The sequence below is a fragment of the Neomonachus schauinslandi genome, chromosome 13 (assembly GCF_002201575.2).
Source record: "Neomonachus schauinslandi chromosome 13, ASM220157v2, whole genome shotgun sequence".
Taxonomy (NCBI): domain Eukaryota; kingdom Metazoa; phylum Chordata; class Mammalia; order Carnivora; family Phocidae; genus Neomonachus; species Neomonachus schauinslandi.
In genome coordinates this window covers 62,989,373-63,016,460 of record NC_058415.1, presented here as the reverse complement: position 1 = coordinate 63,016,460, position 27,088 = coordinate 62,989,373, and the positions used below count along the sequence as shown (strand labels likewise).

Here is a 27,088-nt window from a genome sequence, read left to right as displayed (position 1 = left end):
GTTCATACCTCTAAGTCCCCAACTCCTATCCCACATTTAAGGGCTTCTACATTTGTGGGCCTCAACTAGAATGGATCCTACCCTGATAATCTCAAACTGGGCAGGGAGCTCTGTTCTGAGGCCAATTTAGGGATTCAGCTTACTCAAGGGATCTCCCATTCTAGTTTGGAAAAGAACACCTTATTCAGGGGTGTCAATCAGTAAAGATATTAAAAGGAGAAGTCCATAAACCTGTTTGGTAATACTTTGGTAATACTTCCAAACTTTCCATTTGTAGTGTCTGCCTACACTTTAAGTAGAAATCTTCCCCAGATTCTCATGAACACTCCCAAATTCCGGGGATCACAATCCTATGTATTTCTGAGGCTTTGGTACAGCCACCATGAGCTCACTTAAGTTTATGTACTAATCTGAGCAAACCACTTAGTCTTTCTAAACTCATACTCCCTAAAAAGAAACCGTCAGAGCAAGACATCCAGTATTTATGCTATATACACAAATCTTGAGATCAACTTCCAGTTCTTAGTCTAAGAACAATGACCGTTTCCTTACCAAATATCTGACCACAGGTACTAGGCTACATGATCCCTCTTAAAACCCTTTCCAGCTCTAAGATCTAGAATTGATGGTCTAGTCCTTCACACGTGATCATGAAGCTTCTGCTTGAACACGTCCATTTAAATCACATTCTATTGTGGGATAGCTTTAATCTTTTTTTTTCCCCCCCAAAACTGTCATCCTGAACTTCTTCCTCCAGACGGTTCTTCTATTCTCTAAAGTGACCTTTGAAGTGCCTTCCAACTCTTGACATTTTAGGATTCTATGAAATGTGGAAGTCTGAAGTAAGGTTTCAGATAGTATCGAAAGGATCATGACTGTAATTTTCATTTAAGTGTGAATATTACTAGAGTAAGTTTTCTTTGAGTAGATCCCCACAGTACCTCCAGCATTACTTTGCATACCGTAGACACTAAGTACAGTTTCATTAGACTTGAAATAAATTAGTCATTCTTAATTCTGATAATTAGAGTAAACTCTTGCTAAATGCTATTACCAGAAATTACTTTAAACAGAAGTAATTTATATGTCTGTAAAATAAAATTTAAAACATAGATTCCACTACAGTTGTTCTGCAAGCCTTCTCTTTGCCATGCACAACTCGCTCCAGAGTTTTATAACCTTGCACCTTGAAAATTCCTCACGAGCAAAAATTTGTAAGCAAGGGATGAGAGATTTACCAATATTCTGGTCCAACCCAAAATCACTTGTGGGGATGATCCCAAGGAGAAGGCACTTTGATGCAATCTCAATTTAACAGGAGCTACAACATTTCCGCTTTGTGTGTCAACAAAACTTTAGCGAAAAATAACTGCATGAAACAAAGTGCCTACGGTTGGGAGTGATGGCTAAGAGTTTCTTTCTGGAGTAATGAAAATGTTCTAAAGTTGATTGTGGTGATAAATGCACAACTCTATGACTATACCAAAAGCCACCATATTGTACACTTTAAATGAGTAAACTGTACAGTATGTGAATTTTACCTCAATAAAGCTGTTAAGAACAGAAAATGACAGAAAACAAATGTCCTTTAAGGGGTACTTGAAACTTACCTCCTTCTCCAGATCCAGAGCCATTATCTGAGAAGAAAAACAAATAGTGAATAGAAATATTTTTGCTGGAAATTTCATCTTATCCAATGGTAAACTTTCCTATCAAAAATCAAACTGTGATGGGGCGCCTGAGTGACTCAGTCAGTTAAGCCTCTGACTCTTGGTTTCAGCTCAGGTCATGATCTCAGGGTTGTGAGATCGAGCCCTGCACTAGGCACCATGCTCATTAGGGAGTCTGCTTAAGATTCTCTCTCTCTCTCTCTCTCTCTCTTCCCCTTTGCCTCCCCCCCCCACTCGCACAAGTGTTTGGGCTCTCTCTCTCTCTCAAATAAATAAATATTTTTAAAATATCAAACTGTGATAGCAATTCTCATGTAGCCTTTTTCTTATTTTTTTGATATGGAACTAAACTAAACTATTCTTATATACCTATTCCATGTCTTTCTCCAAACAGAAATTCCTTGGACACACAATCATCTACCTCATACATCTTTTGTAACCCATTCAGGAAATATGCAGGTGCCTTGTACAGAGTAAAGGCCAATAAATACTGTAAAGTAAATGGCTATATAAAGATAATTTTAATTAACTCACTTAAAAGGTAAAAAAAAATTTTTTTTAATTTTGTTAAAGCTTGAGAGGAATAATGAACAAGCTGCTTTTATTAGAAAGGGAGGAAAAGAGCTTTGGGTCTTGCTCCAAAAATCTTAATGAAATCTGTGGATAAAGGCCAAAAGCCAAAAGGTAAGAAAAAGCCTCAAGGCTTTAAAGGAAAGAACTTCAGAGCTGAGGTTTTCATATTACTGATAAAATTAGCTTCCTGTAGGAAACCTAACCAGAAGGACTCTCACACCAAGGTATAGGTCAGACACTCATTACTAATGAAATTAAAGAGCCTCCCTCAATATTACCAGCAAGAAGTCAGCCTAAAATATAATTAATATGAAATATTTATTTCATAAATCCTAAAAAGGCCAACATATGGTGCAGAGCATGTTACCAAGAGGGTAATGCTAGTATCATCAGCATGGTATAGTAAAAAAGCAGAGATGGCAAGTGAAGAACTTGACACACTTTATCCTGTACTTTTGGGCGGGGGGGCCAGACACATCCTCAGGAACCCACTCCAGTTCTTCATCACTCTCTTCCCTTTAATCTCCTTCAGACAATAATTGAATTCCCAAAACATGGTAGAAACAGAAGGAACTGGAAAAATACATATTTTTTTTGTAATATCCACTGCAAAATCTTCATGGGATTTTATAAAGTCTTAAATTGTGTTCAATTTTGATTAATCAGTCATAAATAATGACATCTGAGTAAGTAAGAAGGAAAAGAAAGAGTGAAAGAGCAGAAGAAAGACAAGAAAGAAGGGAACTCCATTTAAAATTGTTTTATGACCCAACTTTTCTTAGGAAAACACTCCCTTTTTCCTTCTATTTTACATACATTGACTGGGTACATATTAGGTGCTAGGCAACACGATAAATGCTAGGAATAAATTGATAAATAAGAAAGCCCCAGTGCATGAGATACTCACTCCCAACCTGTTTTCAACCCATGTCCAATTTTAATAAATATAATACCTCATACCTTCCTTTAGTGTCCTTTAAAATTCTTAAAAAAACTAAATATTGTGACGCCTTTGATAATGAGACTGCATTCTTCTTGTAGATTATATTTTCACTGCACACACGCCTTCCACCGTCCACACAACTCCACCCCAACCCTGGGACTATGATGCACCTCCCCAGGCAGGGCATATTGCTTTCCTGTTGAAAAGCAACTGCTCTGGGTGCCTGGGTGGCTCAGTTGGTTAAGTGACTGCCTTCGGCTCAGGTCATGATCCTGGAGTCCCAGGATCGAGTCCCGCATCGGGCTCCCTGCTCGGCAGGGAGTCTGCTTCTCCCTCTGACCCTCCTCCCTCTCATGCTCTCTGTCTCTCATTCTCTCTCTCTCAAATAAATAAATAAAATCTTTAAAAAAAAAAAAAAAAAGAAAAGCAACTGCTCTAGCAGGAGACACATGTGTCAGAGAAATGAAATACAGTAGGATATATACAGAGAGACACGCACAAAGTGTGAACAAACTCAGCCAGGAGATGCCACGGAAGAAAAATTTCAGAGGATAAAAGGCTAAAGCTCAACCTGAAAGCATAAGAAAGGAGTTTTCAAGTAAACAAAAGAGAATGTTATCTCTAGTACAGGGGCCAGGACCAATAAAAAGACCAAATGAGACGAACAACACCAGCCCACCGAGCAACTAACAAGATCAATATAGCACCTCACAGCTTAGCTGATTCAATCCTCATTTAACAATCCCAAGAGATGATATCCATTTAACAGTTTAAGTAACTGGGGCTCAGAGGGGCTAAGTAGTTACTATATGACCTTCTGTCCAAGGTCATATAGTAAATAAGAGCTGGACTTATTTATTTACAGGTCTTTTAACCTGTGCAGTGCTCTTTCCAATTTAACACCCCGCTTCTAATTTGGGATTATAAAGAGTTCTATATTCTTTTTTAGTTTCTAAACCAAGTCTGTGAAATACAAAGTACTTAGAGAAATACACAAGAATCACAATAAATGATAATCTATTGGCCTAACAACACAATCATTTCACCAAGCACCTAATTATTTGGTGTAGGGAAAAGAATTTGTCCCTCCCAAAGACAGGTCCAGTCTTTGCCCTCAGCTTCTGGAAGGTAATTTATATCATACCTGATAGAAGTGTCGTATTTAGGGAGGGTACTGACCACATCAGATCTTAAAGTGGGGTTGGCCACACTCAATAGTCCTAGGGTGAAGGCTGGCCACACCACAAGGACCAACCATGTAATTTAGAGTGGGGGCTTTCAGTCATGTGGTATTAGTGGACCTGGAGTTTGAGATCAACCACATGGACAATGGATCATTCATGCTTATGTAATGGAGCCCCAGTAAAAATTCTGAACACAGGCACTATAACATATAGGGAAAGAAAAGAAATACACTGTATCATATAAGAAGTGTCTACACCTTGGGGCGCCTGGGTGGCTCAGTCGTTAAGCGTCTGCCTTTGGCTCAGGTCATGATCCTCAGGGTCCTGGGATCAAGCCCCACATTGGGCTCCCTGCTCGGCGGGGAGCCTGCTTCTCCCTCTCCCACTCCCCCTGCTTGTGTTCCCTCTCTCGCTGTGTCTCTCTCTGTCAAATAAATAAAATCTTAAAAAAAAAAAAAAAAATTGTCTACACCTTTACTGCTAATCTTCATACATTAATTCTAATTACAACACTTCACCTGCATCCCTGCCCCCAAATACAAACGCAAGTAAGAAACTTACATCAGTGCCTTTCAAAATTAACCACTACCTATTCAGGAAGGAAAAGAGAAGGAAGTAAATACAAAAAACTGGAGGAAGATAGGTGACAAGGACTGGCAGACAGAAGAGAGAAGATATAAAAAGAGACAAGCTTGGAAAGAGACACATCCTGGGAAGCCACTAATGGCTTTCTATGGATATTCTCCACCCCTCCCCTCTGCCAAGAAAATAAAAATCAACAAAACAGATCCCATATCATTTCCCATGCCAAATCTTGTTCTGTCTAATATTTAAACCATAAGGCAAAAAGATACGCAAAGTCCCCACGGAAATGGCAGTAAGCATTAACAACGTAAGAGAAGTAATGCGGTATTAGACCATCTGGGGTTAAAAAGCAACAACATGAAATGCAGACAAAGAAGAGCTCCCCCACACCCCCACACAACTGGATCCATACAGCAGTTCTGGGAATATACCCCGACTGGAAATTTCCTTTTAGAAACCATGGTGGAATCATTTCTAATGTTTATTCAGAAAAATACCGCACATACCGGAGTAGCATGGTCCTCTTGCTACTACTGTTATCTCTTTCTGGTGTTTACAAGCAGCCCTTCTGAGAAAGCATTCATTTTGATAAGTGTCCCCATTTGATCCACAGACAGGAATGTAATTTGTATGACACTGCAAAAGAAACAAAAGTAAATTCTCAAAACTAGGCATGAATATTAATAGTTTACTTCATATTCATGAATGTAACACCATAGTATTGTGACATACTTCTACAGAATAGTTTGCTCTTTTATTTGGTTTGAAAAAAAAAGAGTTATGGAGCACCTAGGTGGCTCAGTCGTTAAGCATATCCCTTCAGCTAGCTCAGGTCATGATTCCAGGGTCCTGGATCGAGACCCATATCTGGCTCCCTGCTCAGCGGGAAGCCTGCTTCTCCCTCTCCCACTCCCCCTGTTTGTGTTCCCTCTCTCGCTGTGTCTCTCTCTGTCAAATAAATAAATAAAATCTTTAAAAAAATAAATAAATAAAAATTAAAATAAAAAAAGAGTTATACCACTTTCTCACACCTTTTTTCACATTTATAACGAAAATAACTATCCATAAAAATGAAAATGGAAATCCCATGCTACCTACTTCATTTGCTTGCTATAAAGATCCAGTGAGATAAGAGGGAAATTCTTGGCAATGTTTGTAATAAGCTAAGAAGCACTAATTATATAATGTCATTTTATTATTATTAAAAGCCATTCATTTAATACCTCTAGAATGTGAAGTCCCAAGGTAAACACTATAGGAAACACAAAGAAATACATGATCTCCGAGTCCACCACTATCCATGTGACTATGGACTAGTATCATCGCCATTTTCCTCACCCGTAAAATGGTAATTATAACAGCCAACTACCCAATAAAGTTGCTGTGAAGACTAAATAAGAGAAATCCGTCTTTAGCATTTATATCTGGTCATACTAAATTCTCAATAAATATTAGCTGGTTTTGCTATGCTCTCACCATTTCTAAGTCTTAAGTAGTTGCCCAGAGTCATAGCTAATAAGTAGGAAACCTGCAATTTCTCACAAGTGTATACTCTACCCACTACCCACTAGTTATTCAGCAGGGTTTCACTCTGTGTCACTCAGTGGTAGTGAGCAGGGGGCTTACAATAGTGCAGGCAATGTCCCCAAATTCAACCTAACAAGCACATACCTAGGAGTGAGCATGAGATGGAAGAAGCAGACCCACTGTTCCTCGGTCAGTCTGTGTCCAGGGGTCTCTCTTAGGAGCCTCTCACTACGCTATGGGCACATGAAAGGATTTGGGCAATTTTAACAACATGCGACTTCTGACGTGGGCACTGACTCTAACCTAAGATCTTGGCTCTACCTGAGGTCTGCTGCCCCCATACTGCCATCCTTGCTGGAGGAAAGAAATCCCCCCTATACCTTCTATTTACCTGGAAGAATGTGATCCGAAATAGTTTAGAAAGGTGCAAAGTGTACAACTCTGGAGCCACATCCATGCAAACATTTATTGTGTACCTACTGTGTGTCAGGAACTATGCTGAATACAATAAATAAGAAAATAACAACAAGGTTGTGATGGCCGTTTTTATGTGCCAACCTGACTGGACCCCAGATTCAACATTATTTCTGGATATTTTTTGAGGCTGTTTCTGGATGAATTTCCATTTGAATCAATGGACTGAGTAAGTGCTCTCCCCAATGTCGGTGGGATCATCCAATCCACTGAGGGCCTAAGTAGAGGAAAAAGTGGAGGAAAGGGGAATGGCTCTCCCTGCCTGATTTGGGACATGGGTTTTCTCTGGGTTCTGAGGCCTTCAGACTTGGACTGGAACCACACTACCAGTTTTCCTGGACCTCCAGGTTGCAAACAGCAGATCATGGGACTTTTCACCCTCCATAATCAAGCAAACCAATCCCTTATAATATAAACACTCTCCCTTTTCCCCTCATATTCTCTCTCTCTATATATATATATCTGTATACAAATATAAATAATTTCCTATTGGTTCTATTTCTCTGAAGAACCCTAATACAAAGATCTTATAAGAGGGCATCACACCTAGCAAGAAGAGACACTGATAAATTCGGAAAAAAGACATAAACCAGGGAACTCCAGGGAGAACAACAAAGAGGAAGAAAAAAAATAAGGGAAAAGTCATAGGTCCTCCTCTTCGTACATAACCCAAGATTTTTGTTTCATTTTGGTTTGGTTTTTTAAAGATTTATTTATTTGAGAGAAAGAGAGAGAGAGAGCACAAGCGGGAACAGCAGAAGAAGAGGGAGAGCGTCTTAAGGAGACTCCGCGCTGAGTACGGAGCAAAACATGAGGCTCAATCTCATGACCCTGAGATAATGACCTCAGCCGAAACCAAGAGTCAGACGCTTAACCGAATGCACTATCCCCATAACCCATGTTTTAATGGAAAGATGCAATTTTGATCATTTTTCTCAGTACAAAATAAAAGTTGCTTTGTTTATATAATAGCTCTTATTAGCAGACTGAAAAAAACAATTTTAGACTTTATTTAAAATCCTGTTATTATCTGTTAAAATGTGTTTAAATTATATACCAGAAAGCTCATATTAACACTAAAAGCATGCTGAATCATAAGCAAGTTTTTTAAATGAATTGAAAGATACTGCTAAAGCGCCCAGCAGAGCAGTGTTTAATTGACATATGAGGTGATTTTTCTTCAACTGGCAATAACCTAAGTCTAACTTGAACAGATTTATAAATTATAAGAAGGCAGAGTAGTCAAAGGAAGGTTCATTCAGCAGCAGGATCAAATCATGCTGTAAGCCCTTAGGCAGTTTGCTCCTATAGGAAAAGCAACTTGTCTTCAAACATCTTTATATCCTCAGCATCTAGCACTGAGCACAAAGCAAGCACTGGATAAACGTGTAGTGATCTCAACCCCTAACTTTTATTTCTCTTTCCTGCTTTGCCACCAGATAAGAATGCAAGGGATTGACAGAGATCATGAGAGGGTTTTCTAGCTGTCCAAATACATTAAAAAGGTCAAAAAGGCTATTTCTTTATAATCTTAGAGTTGCAGGGAAAATTAATGAAAAGCAAAATCATAAAGATAAAAATAAATATATGAAGATTTAAAATTTCTTTATATCAAAAATTATAAACAAAATAAAAATGGTGCTAGACTACTTTAACATTTTTGTAATCTGTATAAACTAAAAAGCAACGCTCTCTAAGGTAAATACTACTGAGTGACTTAGTACTTAAAAGAGAAATTAAAACACCTATGATCGACCCTTAAACATGGGGGTTAGGAGTGCCAAACCCCCACACAGTCAAAAATCCATGCATAACTTGACTCCCCCAAATCTTAACTACCAATAACCTGCTGCTGACAAGAAGCCTTACCAATAACATAGTCAATTAACATATATTTGGTATGTTACATGTATTATATATTGTATTTTTACAATAAAGTAGGCTAGAGAAAAGAACATGCTATTAAGAAAATCATATAAAAGAGAAAATATATTTACAGTACTGTCCTGTAAAAAATCCATGTATAAGTGGACCCACACAGTTTAAGCCTGTGTTGTTCAAGGGTCAACCACATACACTTATATAACACACAATATTTCTAGAAGGAAATACAAGTAACAGATGTTGCCTCTGAGATGAGCAATTGGTAGTCTGGAGTGAAAGGAAGACATTTTTTCATTACATTATAGATCTTCTTACATAATGTTCAAGTTGTTTAACATGGGCATATATTACTCTTTTAAAAAACATAAAAAGAGTACCTACATCACAGGTTCTCATGACAGTTTATGAGTTATAGAGTTATATTATGTATGACCCTATGATTTTATAGGCTCTTTAACTCATAATATACATACATATATACATACACACATTTAGAACTGTTAATGGATATAATGCTCAGCATAAGCAATATATAAGTACTCAAATAGTGTACTATATATAGTATATGCACATTCATACATATATAAATATGTCTACAAATCAACACAAGGGAAAAAGAAAATACTCCAAAAAATGGGCAAAGAATATGAAATATTGATTCACCAAAAAAAAAAATGGTCAATAAATATATGGCACATTTTCAACTTCTAATAATCAAATGAAAATTAAAAAAAAAAATTTTTTTGCCTTACAGATTTACAAAATTTAAAAGGATTGACAAAATCCACCACCAAAAGGCCAAGGGGAAACAAGCAGTCAGATATACTGCTACTGGTGAGAATGTTATCTGCACATGAGGATCCCACTGCTCAACAATTCCACATCGATGAATTTAGCCTAAAGAAATTTAAGACAGGGGCGCCTGGGTGGCTCAGATGTTGAGCGTCTGCCTTCGGCTCGGGTCATGATCCCAGGGTCCTGGAATCGAGCCCTGCATCGGGCTCCCTTCTCGGTGGGAAGCCTGCTTCTCCCTCTCCCGCTCCCCCTGCTTGTGTTCCCTCTCTCGCTGTGTCTCTCTCTGTCAAATAAATAAAATCTTTAAAAAAAAAAAAAAAAAAAAGAAATTTAAGACAGTTGGAAGAGGGAACAGCTTCAGTCTTCCCAATACAGGGGTGACTAAAACACCAGTAAGAAACCTACAATCTTGGGGCGCCTGGGTGGCTCAGTCGTTAAGTGTCTGCCTTCAGCTCAGGTCATGATCCCGGGGTCCTGGGATCGAGCCCCGCATCGGGCTCCCTGCTCCGCAGGAAGCCTGCTTCTCCCTCCCCCACTCCCTCTGTCTCTGTGTCTCTCTCTGTCAAATAAATAAATAAAATCTTTAAAAAAAAAAAAAAAGAAACCTACAATCTTTCTGGCTTAAACACCAAAGGATAGAGCTCAGAGCAACCAGAGCCACTAAAAAGAGAAAGAAAAAGCCAGAAAGGAGAGAGTCAGAAGGGACTCCCAGATTCTGTATATAAATTCAGACCAAATTTCTAGTTAACTCTCAAAATACTCATGGGGCAGACTCTAAGTAGCGCAGATAAGATTAAAAATAATGAAGTAATATTTGTGTTGTTTCCCACAACAGGGAAGAGAGTCTGCAGTTTGAGTTCAGCCAACTTAAATGTTTAGAAAGTGACAATATTCGTCAGGAGAACATAACAGAATTCAAACACTAAAACATATTCACAATGCATATAATAAATTCAAAATTACTCTAATACAAAGAAAAAGGAAACACAATCCATTCTCAAATGAAAAATCAAAAGAGATCATCCCTGAGATATCCCAGATGCTGAAATGAGCAAATTTTAAAGCAGTAATAGTATCTATGCTCAAGGAAAATATGCTTGTAATGAACGAAAAGTCAGGAAAACTCAGCCAAGAAATCAAAACTAGAGGGGTGTCTGGGTGGCGCAGTTGGTTGAGCGTCTGACTCTTGGTTTCAGCTCAGGTCATGATCTTAGTGTTGTGAGATTGAGCCCTGCATCAGGCTCCATGCTCAGCAGAGTCTGCTTGAGATTCTCTCTCCCTCTCCCTCTGGCTCTCACGCCATGTTCTCTTTCTCTAAAATAAATAAATAAAATCTTAAAATAAAAAAAAAGAAATCAAAATTATAAAGTCTAGAAATAAAATATCTGAGAGGTGCCTGGGTGGCTCAGTCTGTTAAGCATCCGGCTCTTAATTTCAGCTCAGGTCATGATCTCAGGGTCATAAGATCCAGCCCCGCATTGGGCTCCACACTGGGCATGGATCCTGCTTAAGATTCTCTATCTCTCCCTCTTCCTCTGCCCCTCCCCTCAAAAAAATTTTGAAAAAAAAAACCTCATGGATGGACTGAATGGAGAGGACAGAAGAAAGGATTAGGGAACCTGAAGACAGATCATAAAAAATTATCTAATGTGAAGGACAGAAAGAATTTGTAAAACTCCATGAGGGCTTAGTTACATTATGTACACCAATATCTTCTTTTAAGGAAAGAAGCCCACTTTAGTTGCTATCCCTTTTAAGAGGATTTGGGGTGCAGGCAGGGAAGCCAGACACAACACACTAGCCAGAACATTCACTGCATGAGTAACCATATAGGGGTGGGCACAAGGTCAGCTAAAGCCATGTCAAAGGTGGCTATTGTGAATAAATAGTGGATTGTAAAGTCTCTTTTGACTATAAAGAGCCTGTCCAGCTGTACAATAGTGTAACTCCCTACTCTTCCTGATACTTTATAGTTTTCAAAGAGATTTCATATGCAAGCTGATTTTGATTCTCATTACAGTATCATAAAAAAGGATAGAAAACGTGCCTTTTCTTTTCAGATGGATCATACAGGAACTTCCTGAGGTTATAGGGTTACTAGAAACACTGATTGTCCTATGCTTTTGTCCCTAACCTCTGTACCCTTTCCTTCTCTTAAAATCCAAAATGGTGGGTACAATTAGAATAAGATCATGAGTGGAAAGAATTCCAGTTTCTTCTTTGTTTCGTCTCAAATCCTGAATCAGTAACCATCTCCTGAGCAATATTCTGAAGCCAGATTATAATTTAATCACAGCAAATAAAAAAGAAAAATTGAATGTAACACATTTCACATCGTTTCTTTTTATTTATTTTTTGTTTGTTTGTTTTTAAGAAACAGAATCACAACTTAAAAGAGCATCTGAAAAGCAAAGATATTAGTTTGAGGTTCCCCTGTCTAGTTTATCTCTAACCCTGACCTACCCCTGAGGTACCAAGTCAGCCATGTTCTTTGGCCTAAAAAGATGAGACACCAGCAAATAAAAATGGAAGGGAAGAGCATAACATATAAAGAAGTTGAATCACTATGTTGTACACCTGAAACTAATGTAACATTGTGGGTCAACTATACTTAAAAAAAAAAATTAACGGATCAGAAAAAAGACTACAAAAAGAAAAGGGGAAAAAAGCCAACTTGGTGGGGAGGGGCAGAGGGGGAGAGAGAATCTCAAGCAGACTCCCCACAGAGCATGTGTGGAGCCTGACGTGGGGCTCTCCATCCCACGACCCTGAGATCATGCCCTGAGCTGAGATCATGACCTGAGTTAAAATCAAGACTCAGACGCTCAACCAACTGAGCCAACCAGGTGCCCCCAAAAATGTCAACATTTTTTTAAAGATTTTATTTATTTATTTGACAGAGAGAGAGGGAGCAGGAGAGGGAGAGGGAGAAGCAGGTTCCCCACTGAGCAGGGAGCCCGATACAGCGCTCGATCCCAGGATGCTGGGATCATGACCTGAGCTGAAGGCAGCCGTTTAATCGACTGAGCCACCCAGGTGCCCCAAAATGTCAACATCTTAAATAAGAGATTCATTTCCTTTCAGTGACAATTAGAACTTACATTTGAATAGAACCTTAATATTTTTTCAAAGCATCTTCATACCTATTATTGCCAGTCTGTCCTCTTAACTCAAGGAAAGAAGCATGGAAAGTACAAATAATAGTACTTCATCTGACAACAGAAAAATCAGTGGGCTCTGAACCCAACTTCTTTCAGGGTTCAAGGTATTTTAAGCTTTTCAATTTGAAGAATGTAGAATGATAAAATATTAAAAATGTAAAAATTTTTCAAAATAGGTTTGGTTTCCTCACCTGAAATTGACATGCACATTTCAAACTGTCCCCATCTTCTTTACAGACTCCTCCATATTTACATGACGATTCATCACAAACTCTTACATCAGACTCCCTCACATTTAATTCTGAAAAAGAAGGGGAAAAAATGTTTCAAATGTCTTTTTGTACCCAAATGTACATATATAAAAGAAAAAATACCTTAAAATGTGTTGATCACCGCATTCACAAGTACAGTAATAGACATAACACACAAAAATCAAGTCCCATAGGACACAAAATGTTCAGAATTCCTCAAGGAGAATCTCGCATAATAGTATACCTAATGTAACCCCAACCAAAATAAAACTCAAAATTTCAGGATTTCACAGAATTCCCAAAGGTAAATATACAGAATTTTTCTATTTGGTCTGCCAAGAGCTTAAGACAGTCTTCTTACTATTGTTTTAGTATCTTAGATTTTGTTTTGTTTTTTTTTTTTTATACAGATTTTTAAAAAAATATTCTCTATATCCAACATGTGGTTTGAACTCATGACCCCAGATCAAGAGTCATGTGCTCTACTGGCTGAGCCAGCCAGGTACTCCCTTAGATTATTTTTCTAGGGATTAAGTTACTTTTAAGGAGAACAAATAAGAGTAATTAAAAGAAATCTTAATTCTTTTGATACCCAAATAAATTTCAGATTTTAATTACAAAAGAATTATAAAGTAAACCGGAATTTCATACAATAGATATATATGGAGCATTAATGTACACAGAATAAAAAAGATTAAAAATCTTACTCTTAAAATTTTTAAATGACTGATTTAATTCTACTCTACCACAGGAAGCAGAGCAATCAACAACACTATCATTCTGCGGTCATTTCATTCCTGCTCCAAGACCATTGGTCTTGCTATCAAATTAAGCTTTCTAGAATCACATAGAATTGAGTGAAAACCACTATAAAGCAATTTTTACATCCTCCCTATTGGGAATGAGAGATATAACAACGAACAATAAACAATAAAATGACAGCAACAATAGCAAACAAGAAACAAATTGATTGTTTTAAAAACCGAGCCCATTGTAGGGGTGAACAAATGAGTCTGGGAACAGGAAGGCCTAAATTAGCTTCTGACTGTCGCTCAGTAGCTGAGGGACTCTGGGAAGGGCACAAGGTCTCCTGCAGCTCTGGGTCATGATGAGGTCTTGGCAAACAGATCTCAGGGAATACTTCTCCAGCAACCTCCCATCCCTGGTTGTTTTCTAGTTCCAGATTTCAAAGCGGGACCGACTGGACTGAGTCAAGAAGGTTCTGTATCTAGTGACATCTGTCCTGGTGACATTTCTTTGCCTCTCTCTGCCCTACCTGTTCTCACTGCTCTACAATGGTGTCTTGGGTCTCCTACTCCTCCTAGCTGAACCTCCAAGAAACCAGCAGTCAAGTACCTAAATACCCAGTGAGTTAACAGTATTTATCTGAATAACCACTCTCAACCAAGAACTGCACTGGGTCAAGTATACATCTGTGTAACTATAGGTTACAAAATTTTTCTTTTCCTTAAATGAAACTCAGGTGTTTAAAAAAAAAAAAAAAGACATGAGCTGAAACTTAACAGGAAACTATTAGAGCTATTTTGTTGTTCTGTTTCCAGCTATTTCAGGCACAGATGATCATCTTTTAATTCCTTTCACCTTGGCTATTTGGCTATGGAGGCTCTATGCTCTTGGATCCCCATATCTCCCAATTTTTGCTTACTCATCCTTCTCCCCCTTGACGAGTTGCATTAGCACCTGAGGCTCAATCCTAAGCATGGGGTTTCCTTTTTTTTTTTTTTTTTCTATCTGCCCACATTCCTACTAGGAACTTGCACAAGGTCCAGTTCCAATTACTGTCTAATGTATGCACATCTTGAAACTCAAGGAAGATTAACTAAATATTAATAAAGAACTGCTCTGGAGAAGAGAATAAGAGTGCATAATATCTTTGTTCAACTACAGGTTTAGCCAATTTTAGGGGTCATAGAAATAAAAACAAATGTACAATTCAAGAAATAAAATTTAGTGCATTTCTTCTCTTCTTTGTAGGCTTAAAAGTTCACACTGGGTTCCAATACAATCAGACATATAAAACAAGAATAAGTAAGGTTTTTATTCTATTTGTGGGCCAAGATCATGCTCTGAGTTGCTCTGACTTATGACTTGGGCTTGAGATTCTTTGAGGTCTGTTTCACCTACTGTATTTTTAAAGTACAACGGGGCTGCAGTCTAGAACCTAAAACATCCCTGCCACCAAGATTCACACATCTCTGGAGACTGAGAGTTGTTCAAAGCATCTGTTTGCATGTGGTTAGACTAAGAAACATTTTGGGACAGTAATCATCCTTACTAGAGAGAGGCAGAAAAGCTTGGCGCAATAAACAAAGCTTGAACAGGAGGAGTGGTCACATGCACAGGTTGGTGTCTATCACTTGGACTGCTCCCCCAGCCCAGCCCCAAGAGCTCATCATAACAGAAGAGCTACAGTGAGAAACTAAAGAACAGCTTTCACTGAAAGCTTTGAAGCAACAAGATTAAAGAGCTCTGCTTTGATGTCCACATAACAATATATAATAGCGGGAGAGAAAAGAGGCTGGGATACCTCAACAGCCCCAGCATCAGCATTACACCTGGCAGGACAGCACAAGGCCAAGGAGATAATCAGGCACAGAGATACATCTGTTATGGAGGGGCTGCAACATGGCAGGAAGAAAAAGACGTGCTATGTGGCAGTGGCCAGAATACATTAGTGAGCCCACATGAAACACCCTTTGGTGACTCCAAGAATAAACCTGGGTGGGGGCAATTTGGGGGAGTTAGAGGTCCTACATTAATAGGTAAGGGTAAAAGTCATGAAATTCTGATTACACTGGTTATTAGTCATGTTTTATTTTATGCCTATCCTATTATTAAATTCATGCTATTTTCATGTGTATTAATGTGTTAAATGTGATTATTTAGTTGATCAGGAAACAAGTACCTACTATATATCTAATTCTATGCTAAGAAATTGGGACACACAGAAAAATATATAACAGGGAGCCTATGATCTTGCTAACATATGGAACAATTAGTGATGAATTCAATATAGTCTATAAGGAGAAAATGCTGTTGTACAGGCTATGATTGCTCTAGGAATTTCAAGAAGTAGGAGATAAAAATGGATTTGAAGCAGAGGATGCAGTATCAAAGATGGCAAGACTTACACGGACTTGGAAAAATTAGTAAGACTTTTTGGCTGATTATAAAACTGATATAGGATTAAAAACACTAATATAGAATCACTATACAGAATTTAAAAACAACATTTAAAAGTAAAGAATGTTTTAGGGGCACCTGGGTGGCTCAGTCAGTTAAGTGTCTGTCTTCAGCTCAAGTCATGATCTTGGGGTCCTAGGACTGAGCCCCACATGGGGATCCCTGCTCAGTGGAGAGTCTACTTCTCCCTCTCCCTCTGTTCCTCTCCCCCCCCGACCCCCACTCATGTACAGGTGCAGACGTACTCTCTCTCCCTCCCAAATAAAATCTTTAAAAATAAAAAATAAAAATAAATAAAAGTAAAGAATGTTTTAATTGCCCACAACATATAACACTGAAAGAGAATGTTCTTACCTGGAAAAATAATTTAAGTGAAAGTAGAGACACAAATAGATAAATAGTACACATAAATATTAATTATCAGTGGTTCCCTAACCATGCTCCTTATGAAAACTGATGGCCTAGAGTGTACCTTCATTAAAATCAAATAAGAGGGGCGCCTGGGTGGCTCAGCCGTTAAGCGTCTGCCTTCGGCTCAGGTCATGATCTCAGGGTTCTGGGATCGAGCCCCACATCGGGCTCCCTGCTCAGCGGGAAGCCTGCATCTTCCTCTCCCACTCTCCCTGCTTGTGTTCCCTCTCTCACTGTGTCTCTCGCTGTTAAAAAATAAATAAAATCTTAAAAAAAAAAAAAAAAAAAATCAAATAAGAGGGCGCCTGGGTGGCTCAGTTGGTTAAGCGACTGCCTTCGGCTCAGGTCATGATCCTGGAGTCCCTGGATCGAGTCCCGCATCGGGCTCCCTGCTCGGCAGGGAGTCTGCTTCTCCCTCTGACCCTCCTCCCTCTCATGTGCTCTCTCTCAAATAAATAAATAAAATCTTTAAAAAAAAAATCAAATAAGAATTTCATTTTCTCATTTGCAAGGGAAAAAAGTCAATGGAAAGAATTTTCTCATTTTAAGAGTTTTTGTCACATATTTCTTAAACCTTCAATATTTGAGATTACTTCCTTGCTAATTATCAACAAAACTAATGTTCCACAAATAAGTAAAGATTATTACAGGAAAATTCCAAGTGTTTTATGAGAACACAAGCTCATGAATGTACATTTTAAATTATTTTGTTACTGTGGCAGTCACAGCTAATTGCCTATCCTGGATCTATTCTTACTTCGTAAGAGAATCCCAGTTTTATTCAGGGAAGGAAGCTGCTCAGCTAAATAATCTGTATTTCCCAGACCCCCTTGCAATGTACCACAGTTCATACGTAAGCACTGTCCCTTCCTCCTTCATTCTTCCACTCTCTGTCCTGCCTGGAGAGTAAAACTCTTGCCTAAGGTTGTGGTGGCTGTCTTACACGCACAAAGATGACAGCTATAGGCTAAAGATGGTAGACTAGAAGGACAAGAGCAAGAGTATGGAAAGCGAGAAAAATTAGAGAATCATCATGCCTACCCTGGATATCACCCATTCAGACTCACTGTTATAGGAAATAAACACATAAATAAATAAAGCCCTTATCATTTAAGCCACTATTGGTCAGGTCACTGATACGTGTAGTAAAACACAAACCTGACATACTGATTGCACAAAAATTTAGGTGCTACATCACCATTCACATGATACGTTTATCAAGAGCATCATGACTTCCTGGTATTCTTACTTCTCTGACAAATTTGAAAACCAATGCCTTAGCTCAAACTCAGTACAAAAGGAATTCTATTTTGGGATCATCTTCTGAATGTTATTTCTTTTCAAGTATTCAATACAGTACCAGGTATCAAGAGGGCACTCGACTACCTGTCAATGATGATGATAATTACACAGCTGCCTTCCTGAACCCAAAATGGAAACTCAGCAAAATAGATGAGTCATACTAAGGCCCTCAAAAATCAATTCTCCAAACAGAAATATTTTACACAAAGAAGCACTTAGAACAGTGGCTCAAAACAAAAATATTTTGCTCTGGTTGCAAATGTGCCCATCACACAATTTTCTAAATGTAAAACTTGTCTCCATGTTCATTAAGATCTCAAAGCTGGGAAACAATACACACTAGAGGAAGGAACCCTACACACTGTGAACTTGAGCTGCCCAAATCCCTAACTTTCAGCAGGACTAACTAGGTTCAGGCTATAGTTCAAAATGAGACTCCCTTAGCCCTCCAGAACGGTATGACTTTTCTACCACCCCTCCATTAAACAGAAGGTAGTCTGGGGAATCTTATGAGACAGCTAACACCAATGGAGAGCCAAAAGTGAAAAAACTTTGCAAGATGTTACAATAGAATTCAGGGCTTCTCAACCTCAACACTACTGACATCCTGAGTTAGGTAATTCCTTGATGCATATCATAGGGCTATCCAGTTCACTGGAGGATGTTTAGCAACATCTCTGGCCTCTATCCACTAGATGTCAGCGGGACTATCCCAGCTGTAACAACCAAAAATGTCTCCAGACATTACCAAATGTCCACTGGGGAGTAAAATCACCCTCTGCTGAGAACCACTACCAAAGATGACCAAAGCCTTGACTCAAGCTTTACATTTAATTCTCTAACATAATCACTATAAAGAAAATGAGTCAAATAAACAGCAATCTCCAAGATCTCTGCACATTACCATGGCTATTTTTCATTTCAATAGAAGGATCCAAATATATTATATCCAAATTTATGTCAAGTCCTGGCTCAGAGTGAGTGCCCCTCCTTTAATAATGCCTCAACCCGTAGCGAGCCTGGCTTCCTCCCCCTTCCTATCAAAATTCTATCAAAGGTCAACAGAACCTCCTCTTTTAAAGATTCCATAACTTTTTTCTTAGCCTTCCAACTCTTTTATTGACCTTTCTACAGAAGCTGATACTCCTGGCCTCCCCTTCCAATCTAATAATCTTGATTATCCCCCCAAATCTCTGATCACTTCTCATTTAGTCACTCCTTTTCCTTCTCTTACTGCTCAGCCCATGTCCACAGCGCCCTTAGAGAACTTATCTCCAACTTAACCAACTCTCCAGGGAAATCAAAGTATGCTATTCTCTGTAAAACGTACCAACCAATGCCCATGGCACAGTGAATCTCCAAGGCTACTAGGCCACTCTCTAGAACACTCATCAGGACTATAGCTCCAGGCAGGGGAGTTGCTCTTGTGCTTCATCCAGACCATGTATTTGTTATTGGAATTACATGGTTTCAATATTTCATAAGAATGAAAATAAACTGTTATGAAAACAAAATTGAATGCTATGGAAAGACTTAAGGTAAGCTGCTTTCTCTTGCACAGGCAAGAGAAAAATCTAGAATTCTGCATCCACAAGTCTTTACGTTCCTTTTTAAAGAGATTAAAACTGGAATTTGTAACCAATGTATGCTTATTCAAGAAAAAGGAAATTCCAACTACTCTCAAAGAAAAATTCTGGGCCCTCTTTCATAATAGTGTTTAATAGGGATGACTGGGTGGCTCAGTTGGTTAAGCGTCTGACACTTGATTTTGGCTCAGGTCATGATCTTAGGGTTGTGGGATTGAGCTCCATGCTGGGCATGCAGCCTACTTAAGAGTCTCTCTCCCTCTCCCACACCCCCACCCCTGCTCTCTCCCTAAAAATAAAAAAAAATGTTTTTAAACAAAAATAGTGTTTAATAAATCTATATATTTATGTTTTTAAGTTCAAATAAAATGCTACATGCATTTATAAATTATTTTTGTGACTCCCCCCTTTAAATAACTTTCTTGATTAACCAACTAACTACAAGAATCTTAAGGCACCAAGACAAGAGGGCTCCTACTATGTATAAAAATGTTCTGCCCTCAGCCATCCCACTGTGTCCTCTCATTTTGCTTCGTCTCTCTCAGCATTCTCATCCACTTGCACCACTTTGAGTCTTCGAACCTGCTTTTCCCCAACGGTTTAATATTAAAGCCATCTCATCTGCCATTTCCACTCCTCAGAGCACTACAGGGGGAAAGTCCTATAATGAATGCGAAGTACTTATCAACATGTGGGAATCTTTAGTTCATCTTTAGTTGATTCCTTATTGACTCCCCATAGGACATGTTCAAACTCTTTACCTTGTTCTTAGTTCTTAAGAATAACCTCATTTCAATGGGTTTCTACACATGTCTAGATGTTCACAGTATTCGGGAAAACCTTCCCTTTTTTAGAAAAACACACCAATCCTGTCAGGACAGGACCCCAATCTCTACACTGAGAACAGCAGAAATATTTGAAATATTTAAATATTTAAAATATCCCACACAGAAAATGGTGTGGTACAGCCAAGGAATACGGTAGAGCTATTTAAAAGGTTGTATATAATATGGGGTGATATAGAAATATGCTTATTATTGTCAAGTGAAAAAGCAGAGAACAAAACTATACACATGCACTAAGATTATGTATAAAAAACACATATAGGAAAACCCAGCCAGAAAAAAAACCAAAATGGTAAAGGGACTGTGTTTACACCAGTTGAACAATGGATGATGATTTTTTCCTCTTTTCAAGTTTCTATACTGGTTATCTTTAACAGGGAAAAAAATATGATTTCAAACACAATCCCAAAGACAGTTTGCTATATAATGAACAAAGCATTATTAGTTTGAGGGTGGACAAGGGCAGGTTCACATGCTAGTTCTTCACCTATTAGAATAATTACACCTTACCTTCCCTAGATATTGTAATGATTAGATATGTACTAAAAAGCAACAGTTCCCAGAAAAAGTAGGTATACAACAACAATTTACTTTCTTTTTCCAGATCAATCTAAGGGACACTTCTAATGAAACAAATCACTGCAAATACATTTCAGGGTAAAAATCAAACAGATTTAGGGGTGGAGCAAGATGGCGGAGGAGCAGGAGACCTGGATTTCGTCTCCTCTCAGGAATTCAGCTGGATAGGGGTCAAACCATTCTGAACACCTACAGACTCAACAGGAGATCGAAGAAAAGAAGAGCAACAACTCTCTGAACAGAAAAGCGACCACTTTCTGGAAGGCAGGACGTGCGGAGAAGTGAATCCCAGGCGATATTCGGGAGGTTAGAAGGCGGAGGAGGGGCCTCTGTCGGCCACTTCCGGCAAGTGATAGAACCGCGGGGCACAAAATCGGAACTTTTAGAAGTCAGCTCGGCTGAGGGACGTCACTCCGGTGGCTAAGTGTGGGGTGGAACCCTTGCGGGACAGTGTGGTCTCAGGACCCTCGGGGTCACAGAAAGACCGGGGGCGCCTGAGTGCGGCAGAGCTCCCAGGGATTGGAGCGGGGAAGCCGGCTGCAGAGACGGAGCCGAGGCACGGGCTCTCAGCTCGGGGTTGCCATAAACTGTGATCCGCGGCACAGTCGGGCCCCTGCTCCTCCAGCAGGGACCCAACAAGAGGCAGATCCGGGGAGACTCACCTTCCTCCCCGGGGAGGAGCCGCGCGGGAGTGCACCGCAGGGATCTGCTGGGTTTGGAGACTCCACCCGGGGTCGGGTGCCAGAGATAGAAACGCGCGGTCACAGGCCGGGTGAGCACGGAGTGCGGCCGGAGACCGGGGAGACGGGAGTGACTGACAGCTTTTCTCTGGGGGCGCACTGAGGAGCGGGGCCCTAGTTCTCAGCGCCTCCGAGGCGGAGATTGGGAGGCCGCCATTTTCAGTCTCGGCCTCCAAAGCTGTACGGAAAGCTTGCAGGGAACAAAAGCTCCTGAGAGCAAACCCCAGCAGATTACTTAGCCCGGACTGGGCAAGGGCGGGGCAATTCCGCCTCTGGCAAAGACTTTTGGAAACCACGGCAACAGGCCCCTCCCCCAGAAGATCAGTGAGAACACCCAGCCAAGACCAAGTTTACCGATCAATGAGAACGGCAGAACTCCAGCGCTAGGGGAATAATGCACATAGAATTCATGGCTTTTTTACCATGATTCTGTGGTCTTTCAAAGTTAAGTTTTTTTCCTTAACTGTCTTTTTTTGAATTTTTCTTTTTCCCTTTTTCAACCAACATCTTATCAATCCCTTTTTTTTAAAAAAATTGTTATTTTTCATTTTTATTTTTCATTTTTAGAGTCGTATTCTATCCCTTCATAGTAGTTACCCATATTTTTGGCATATATATATAAGTTGTTCTCTCTTTAAAATTTTGAGATAGTTTCTTCTAACAGATCAAAATATACCCTAAATCTCTACTGTATGGTTTTTTTCATACTCCCCTGCCTGATCACATTCTATCCCTTATTTTTCCTTTTTTTAAAAAATCCTCTTCTTTCTTTTTTCAAAGAACTTCTTATCAATTCCTTTTATAAAATTTTTTCTAATTTCCATCTTTACAGTCATATTCCATCCCTTCATCATATCAACCCTTATTTTTGTACATATATAAGTTTTTCTTTCTTTAAAATTTTGGGAGGAACTTTCTTCTAACAGACCAAAATACACACCAAATCTAGTGTGTGGCACTGATCTATATACCAGCCTGATCATATTTGATCACATTCTGGTTTTTTTTGTTTTGTTCTGTTTTTGTTTTTATCTTTATCTTTTTTTTTTTTCTTTTTTCTCTCTTTCCCTTTCTTTTCCCACTGCTTCAGGTCTTTTCTGATTTGTTTAGAGTATATTTTCTGGGGACGTTGTTACCCTGTTAGCATTTTCTTCTCTCATTAATCTATTCCCCTCTGGACAAAATGACAAGACGGAAAAAATCACCTCAACAAAAAGAACAAGAGGTAGTACCGACTGCCAGGGACCTACTCAATACGGACATTAGTACGATGTCAGATCTAGAGTTCAGAATCATCACTTTAAAGATACTAGCTGGGCTTGAAAAAAGCATGGAAGTTATTAGAGAAACCCTCTCTGGAGAAGTAAAAGAACTAAAATCTAACCAAGTAGAAATCAAAAAGGCTATTAATGAGGTGCAATCAAATATGGGGGCACTAACTGCTAGGATAAATGAGGCAGAAGAGAGAATCAGTGATATAGAAGACCAAATGATGGAAAATAAAGAAGCGGAGAAAAAGAGAGATAAACAACTACTGGATCACGAGGGCAGAATTCGAGAGATAAGCGATACCATAAGACGAAACAACATTAGAATAACTGGGATCCCAGAAGAAGAAGAAAGAGAGGGGCAGAAGGTATAATGGAGCAAATTATAGCAGAGAACTTCCCTAATTTGGGGAAGGAAACAGGCATCAAAATCGAGGAGGCACAGAGAACACCTCAAAATCAATAAAAATAGGTCAACACCCCAACATCTAATAGTAAAACTTACGAATCTCAGAAACAAAGAGAAAATCCTGAAAGCAGCTCGGGAGAAGAGATCTGTAACCTACAATGGTAGAAACATTAGATTGGCAACAGACCTATCCACAGAGACCTGGCAGGCCAGAAAGGACTGGCAGGATATATTCAGGGCACTAAATGAGAAAAATATGCAGCCAAGAATACTATATCCAGCTAGGCTGTCCTTGAAAATTGAAGGAGAGATAAAAAGCTTACAGGACAAACAAAAACTAAAGGAATTTGCAAACACAAAACCAGCCCTACATGAAATCTTGAAAGGGGTCCTCTAAGCAAAGAGAGAGCCTAAAAGTAACAGAGACCAGAAAGGAACACAGACAATATACAGTAACAGTCACCTTACAGGCAATACAATGGCACTAAATTCCTATCTTTCAATAGTTACCCTGAATGTAAATGGGCTAAATGCCCGAATCAAAAGACACAGGCTATCAGATTGGATTAAAAAACAAGACCCATCGATATGCTGTCTGCAAGAGACTCATTTTAGACCCAAAGACACCCCCAGATTGAAAGTGAGGGGCTGGAAAACCATTTACCATGCTAATGGACACCAAAAGAAAGCTGGGGTGGCAATCCTTATATCAGACAAATTAGATTTTAAACCAAAAACTGTAATAAGAGATGAGGAAGGACACTATATCCTACTTAAAGGGTCTATCCAACAAGAAGATCTAACAAATGTAAATATCTATGCCCCTAACATGGGAGCAGCCAATTATATAAGGCAACTAATAACAAAAGCAAAGAAACACATTGACAACAATACAATAATAGTGGGGGACTTTAACACCCCCCTCACTGAAATGGACAGATCGTCTAAGCAAAAGATCAACAAGGAAATAAAGACTTTAAATGACACACTGGACCAAATGGACTTCACAGATATATTCAGAACATTCCATCCCAAAGCAACGGAATACACATTCTTCTCTAGTGCCCATGGAACATTCTCCAGAATCGATCACATCCTAGGTCATAAATCAGGTCTCAACCGGTACCAAAAGACTGGGATCATTCCCTGCTTATTTTCAGACCACAATGCTTTGAAACTAGAACTCAATCACAAGAGGAAAGTCGGAAAGAACTCAAATACATGGAGGCTAAAGAGCATCCTACTAAAGAATGAATGGGTCAACCAGGAAATTAAAGAAGAATTAAAAAAATTCATGGAAACCAATGAAAATGAAAACACAACTATTCAAAATCTTTGGGATGCAGGAAAGGCAGTCCTAAGAGGAAAGTATATAGCATTACAAGCCTTTCTCAAGAAACAAGAAAGGTCTCAAGTACACAACCTAACCCTACACCTAAAGGAGCTGGAGAAAGAACAGCAAATAAAGCCTAAACCCAGCAGAAGAGAAATAATAAAGATCAGAGCAGAAATCAATGAAATAGAAACTAAAAGAACAGTAGAACAGATCAACAAAACTAGGAGCTGGTTCTTTGAAAGAATTAACAAGATTGATAAACCCCTGGCCAGACTTATCAAAAAGAAAAGAGAAATGACCCAAATCAACAAAATCATGAATGAAAGAGGAGACATCACAACCAACACCAAAGAAATACAAACAATTATAAGAACGTATTATGAGCAACTCTATGCCAGCAAATTAGATAACCTGGAAGAAATGGATGCATTCCTAGAGATGTATCAACTACCAAAACTGAACCAGGAAGAAATAGAAAACCTGAACAGACCTATAACCACTAAGGAAACTGAAGCAGTCATCAAAAATCTCCCAAAAAACAAAAGCCCAGGGCCAGATGGCTTCCCAGGGGAATTCTACCAAACATTTAAAGCAGAATTAATACCTATTCTTCTGAAACTGTTCCAAAGAATAGAAATGGAAGGAAAACTTCCAAACTCGTTTTATGAGGCCACCATTACCTTGATCCCAAAACCAGACAAAGACCCCATTAAAAAGGAGAACTACAGACCAATATCCCTGATGAACATGGATGCAAAAATTCTCACCAAAATACGAGCCAATAGGATCCAACAGTACATTAAAAGGATTATTCACCACGACCAAGTGGGATTTATCCCTGCGCTGCAAGGTTGGTTCAACATCCGCAAATCAATCAATGTGATACAATACATTAACAAAAGAAAGAACAAGAATCATATGATCCTCTCAACAGATGCAGAAAAAGCATTTGACAAAGTACAGCATCCTTTCTTGATCAAAACTCTTCAGAGTATAGGCATAGAGGGTACATACCTCAATATCATAAAAGCCATCTATGAAAAACCTACAGCGAGTATCATTCTCAATGGGGAAAAACTGAGAGCTTTCCCCCTAAGGTCAGGAACGCGGCAGGGTTGTCCACTATCACCACTGCCATTCAACATAGTATTAGAAGTCCTAGCCACAGCAATCAGACAACAGAAAGAAATAAAAGGCATCTGAATCAGCAAAGAAGAAGTCAAACTCTCAATCTCTGCAGATGATATGATACTTTATGTGGAAAACCCAAAAGACTCCACCCCAGAACTGTTAGAACTCATACAGGAATTCAGTCAACTGGCAGGATATAAAATCAATGCACAGAAGAAGTCAGTGGCATTCCTATACACCAAAAACAAGACAGAAGAAAGAGAAATTAAGGAGTCGATCCCATTTACAATTGCACCCAAAACCGTAAGACCTAGGAATAAATCTAACCAAAGAGACAAAGGATCTGTACTCAGAAAACTAGAAAATACTCATGAAAGAAATTGAGGAAGGGGCGCCTGGGTGGCTCAGTTGGTTAAGCGACTACCTTCGGCTCAGGTCATGATCCTGGAGTCCCGGGATCGAGTCCCACATCGGGCTCCCTGCTCGGCAGGGAGTCTGCTTCTCCCTCTGACCGTCCCCACTCTCATGTGCTCTCTCTCATTCTCTCTCTCTCAAATAAATAAATAAAATCTTTAAAAAAAAAAAAAAAAGAAAAGAAATTGAGGAAGACACAAAGAAATGGAAAAACGTTCCATGCTCATGGATTGGAAGAACAAATATTGTGAAGATGTCAATGCTACCTACAGCAATCTACACATTCAATGCAATCCCCATCAAAATACCATCCACTTTTTTCAAAGAAATGGAACAAATCATCCTAAAATTTGTATGGAACCAGAAAAGACCCCGAATAGCCAGAGGAATGTTGAAAAAGAAAAGCAACGCTGGCGGCATCACAATTCCGGACTTCAAGCTCTATTACAAAGCTGTCATCATCAAGACAGTATGGTACTGGCACAAAAACAGACACATAGATCAATGGAACAGAACAGAGAGCCCAGAAATGGACCCTCAAATCTATGGTCAACTCATCTTTGACAAAGCAGGAAAGAATGTCCAATGGAAAAAAGACAGTCTCTTCAACAAATGGTGTTGGGAAAATTAGATAGCCACATGCAGAATGAAACTGGACCACTTCCTTACACCACACACAAAAATAGACTCCAAATGGTTGAAAGACCTCAATGTGAGACAGGAGTCCATGAAAATCCTAAAGGAGAACACAGGCAGCAACCTCTTCGACCTCAGCCGCAGCAACTTCTTCCTAGAAACATCGCCAAAGGCAAGGGA

The 27,088-nt window shown here is 39.2% G+C and overlaps 1 protein-coding gene across 1 annotated transcript in view; it reads right to left on the bottom strand.

The window, feature by feature from the left end:
• Positions 1-27,088, bottom strand: part of TMEFF1 (transmembrane protein with EGF like and two follistatin like domains 1) — a 90,569-nt gene that overhangs the window by 46,027 nt on the left and 17,454 nt on the right. The window contains exons 2-4 of the mRNA XM_021691342.1: positions 12,988-13,097; positions 5,462-5,591; positions 1,611-1,637 (exon numbers count right to left, since the gene is read on the bottom strand). Coding sequence (XP_021547017.1) covers positions 1,611-1,637; positions 5,462-5,591; positions 12,988-13,097 — 267 coding nt within the window. The remainder of the gene's footprint in view (positions 1-1,610; positions 1,638-5,461; positions 5,592-12,987; positions 13,098-27,088) is intronic.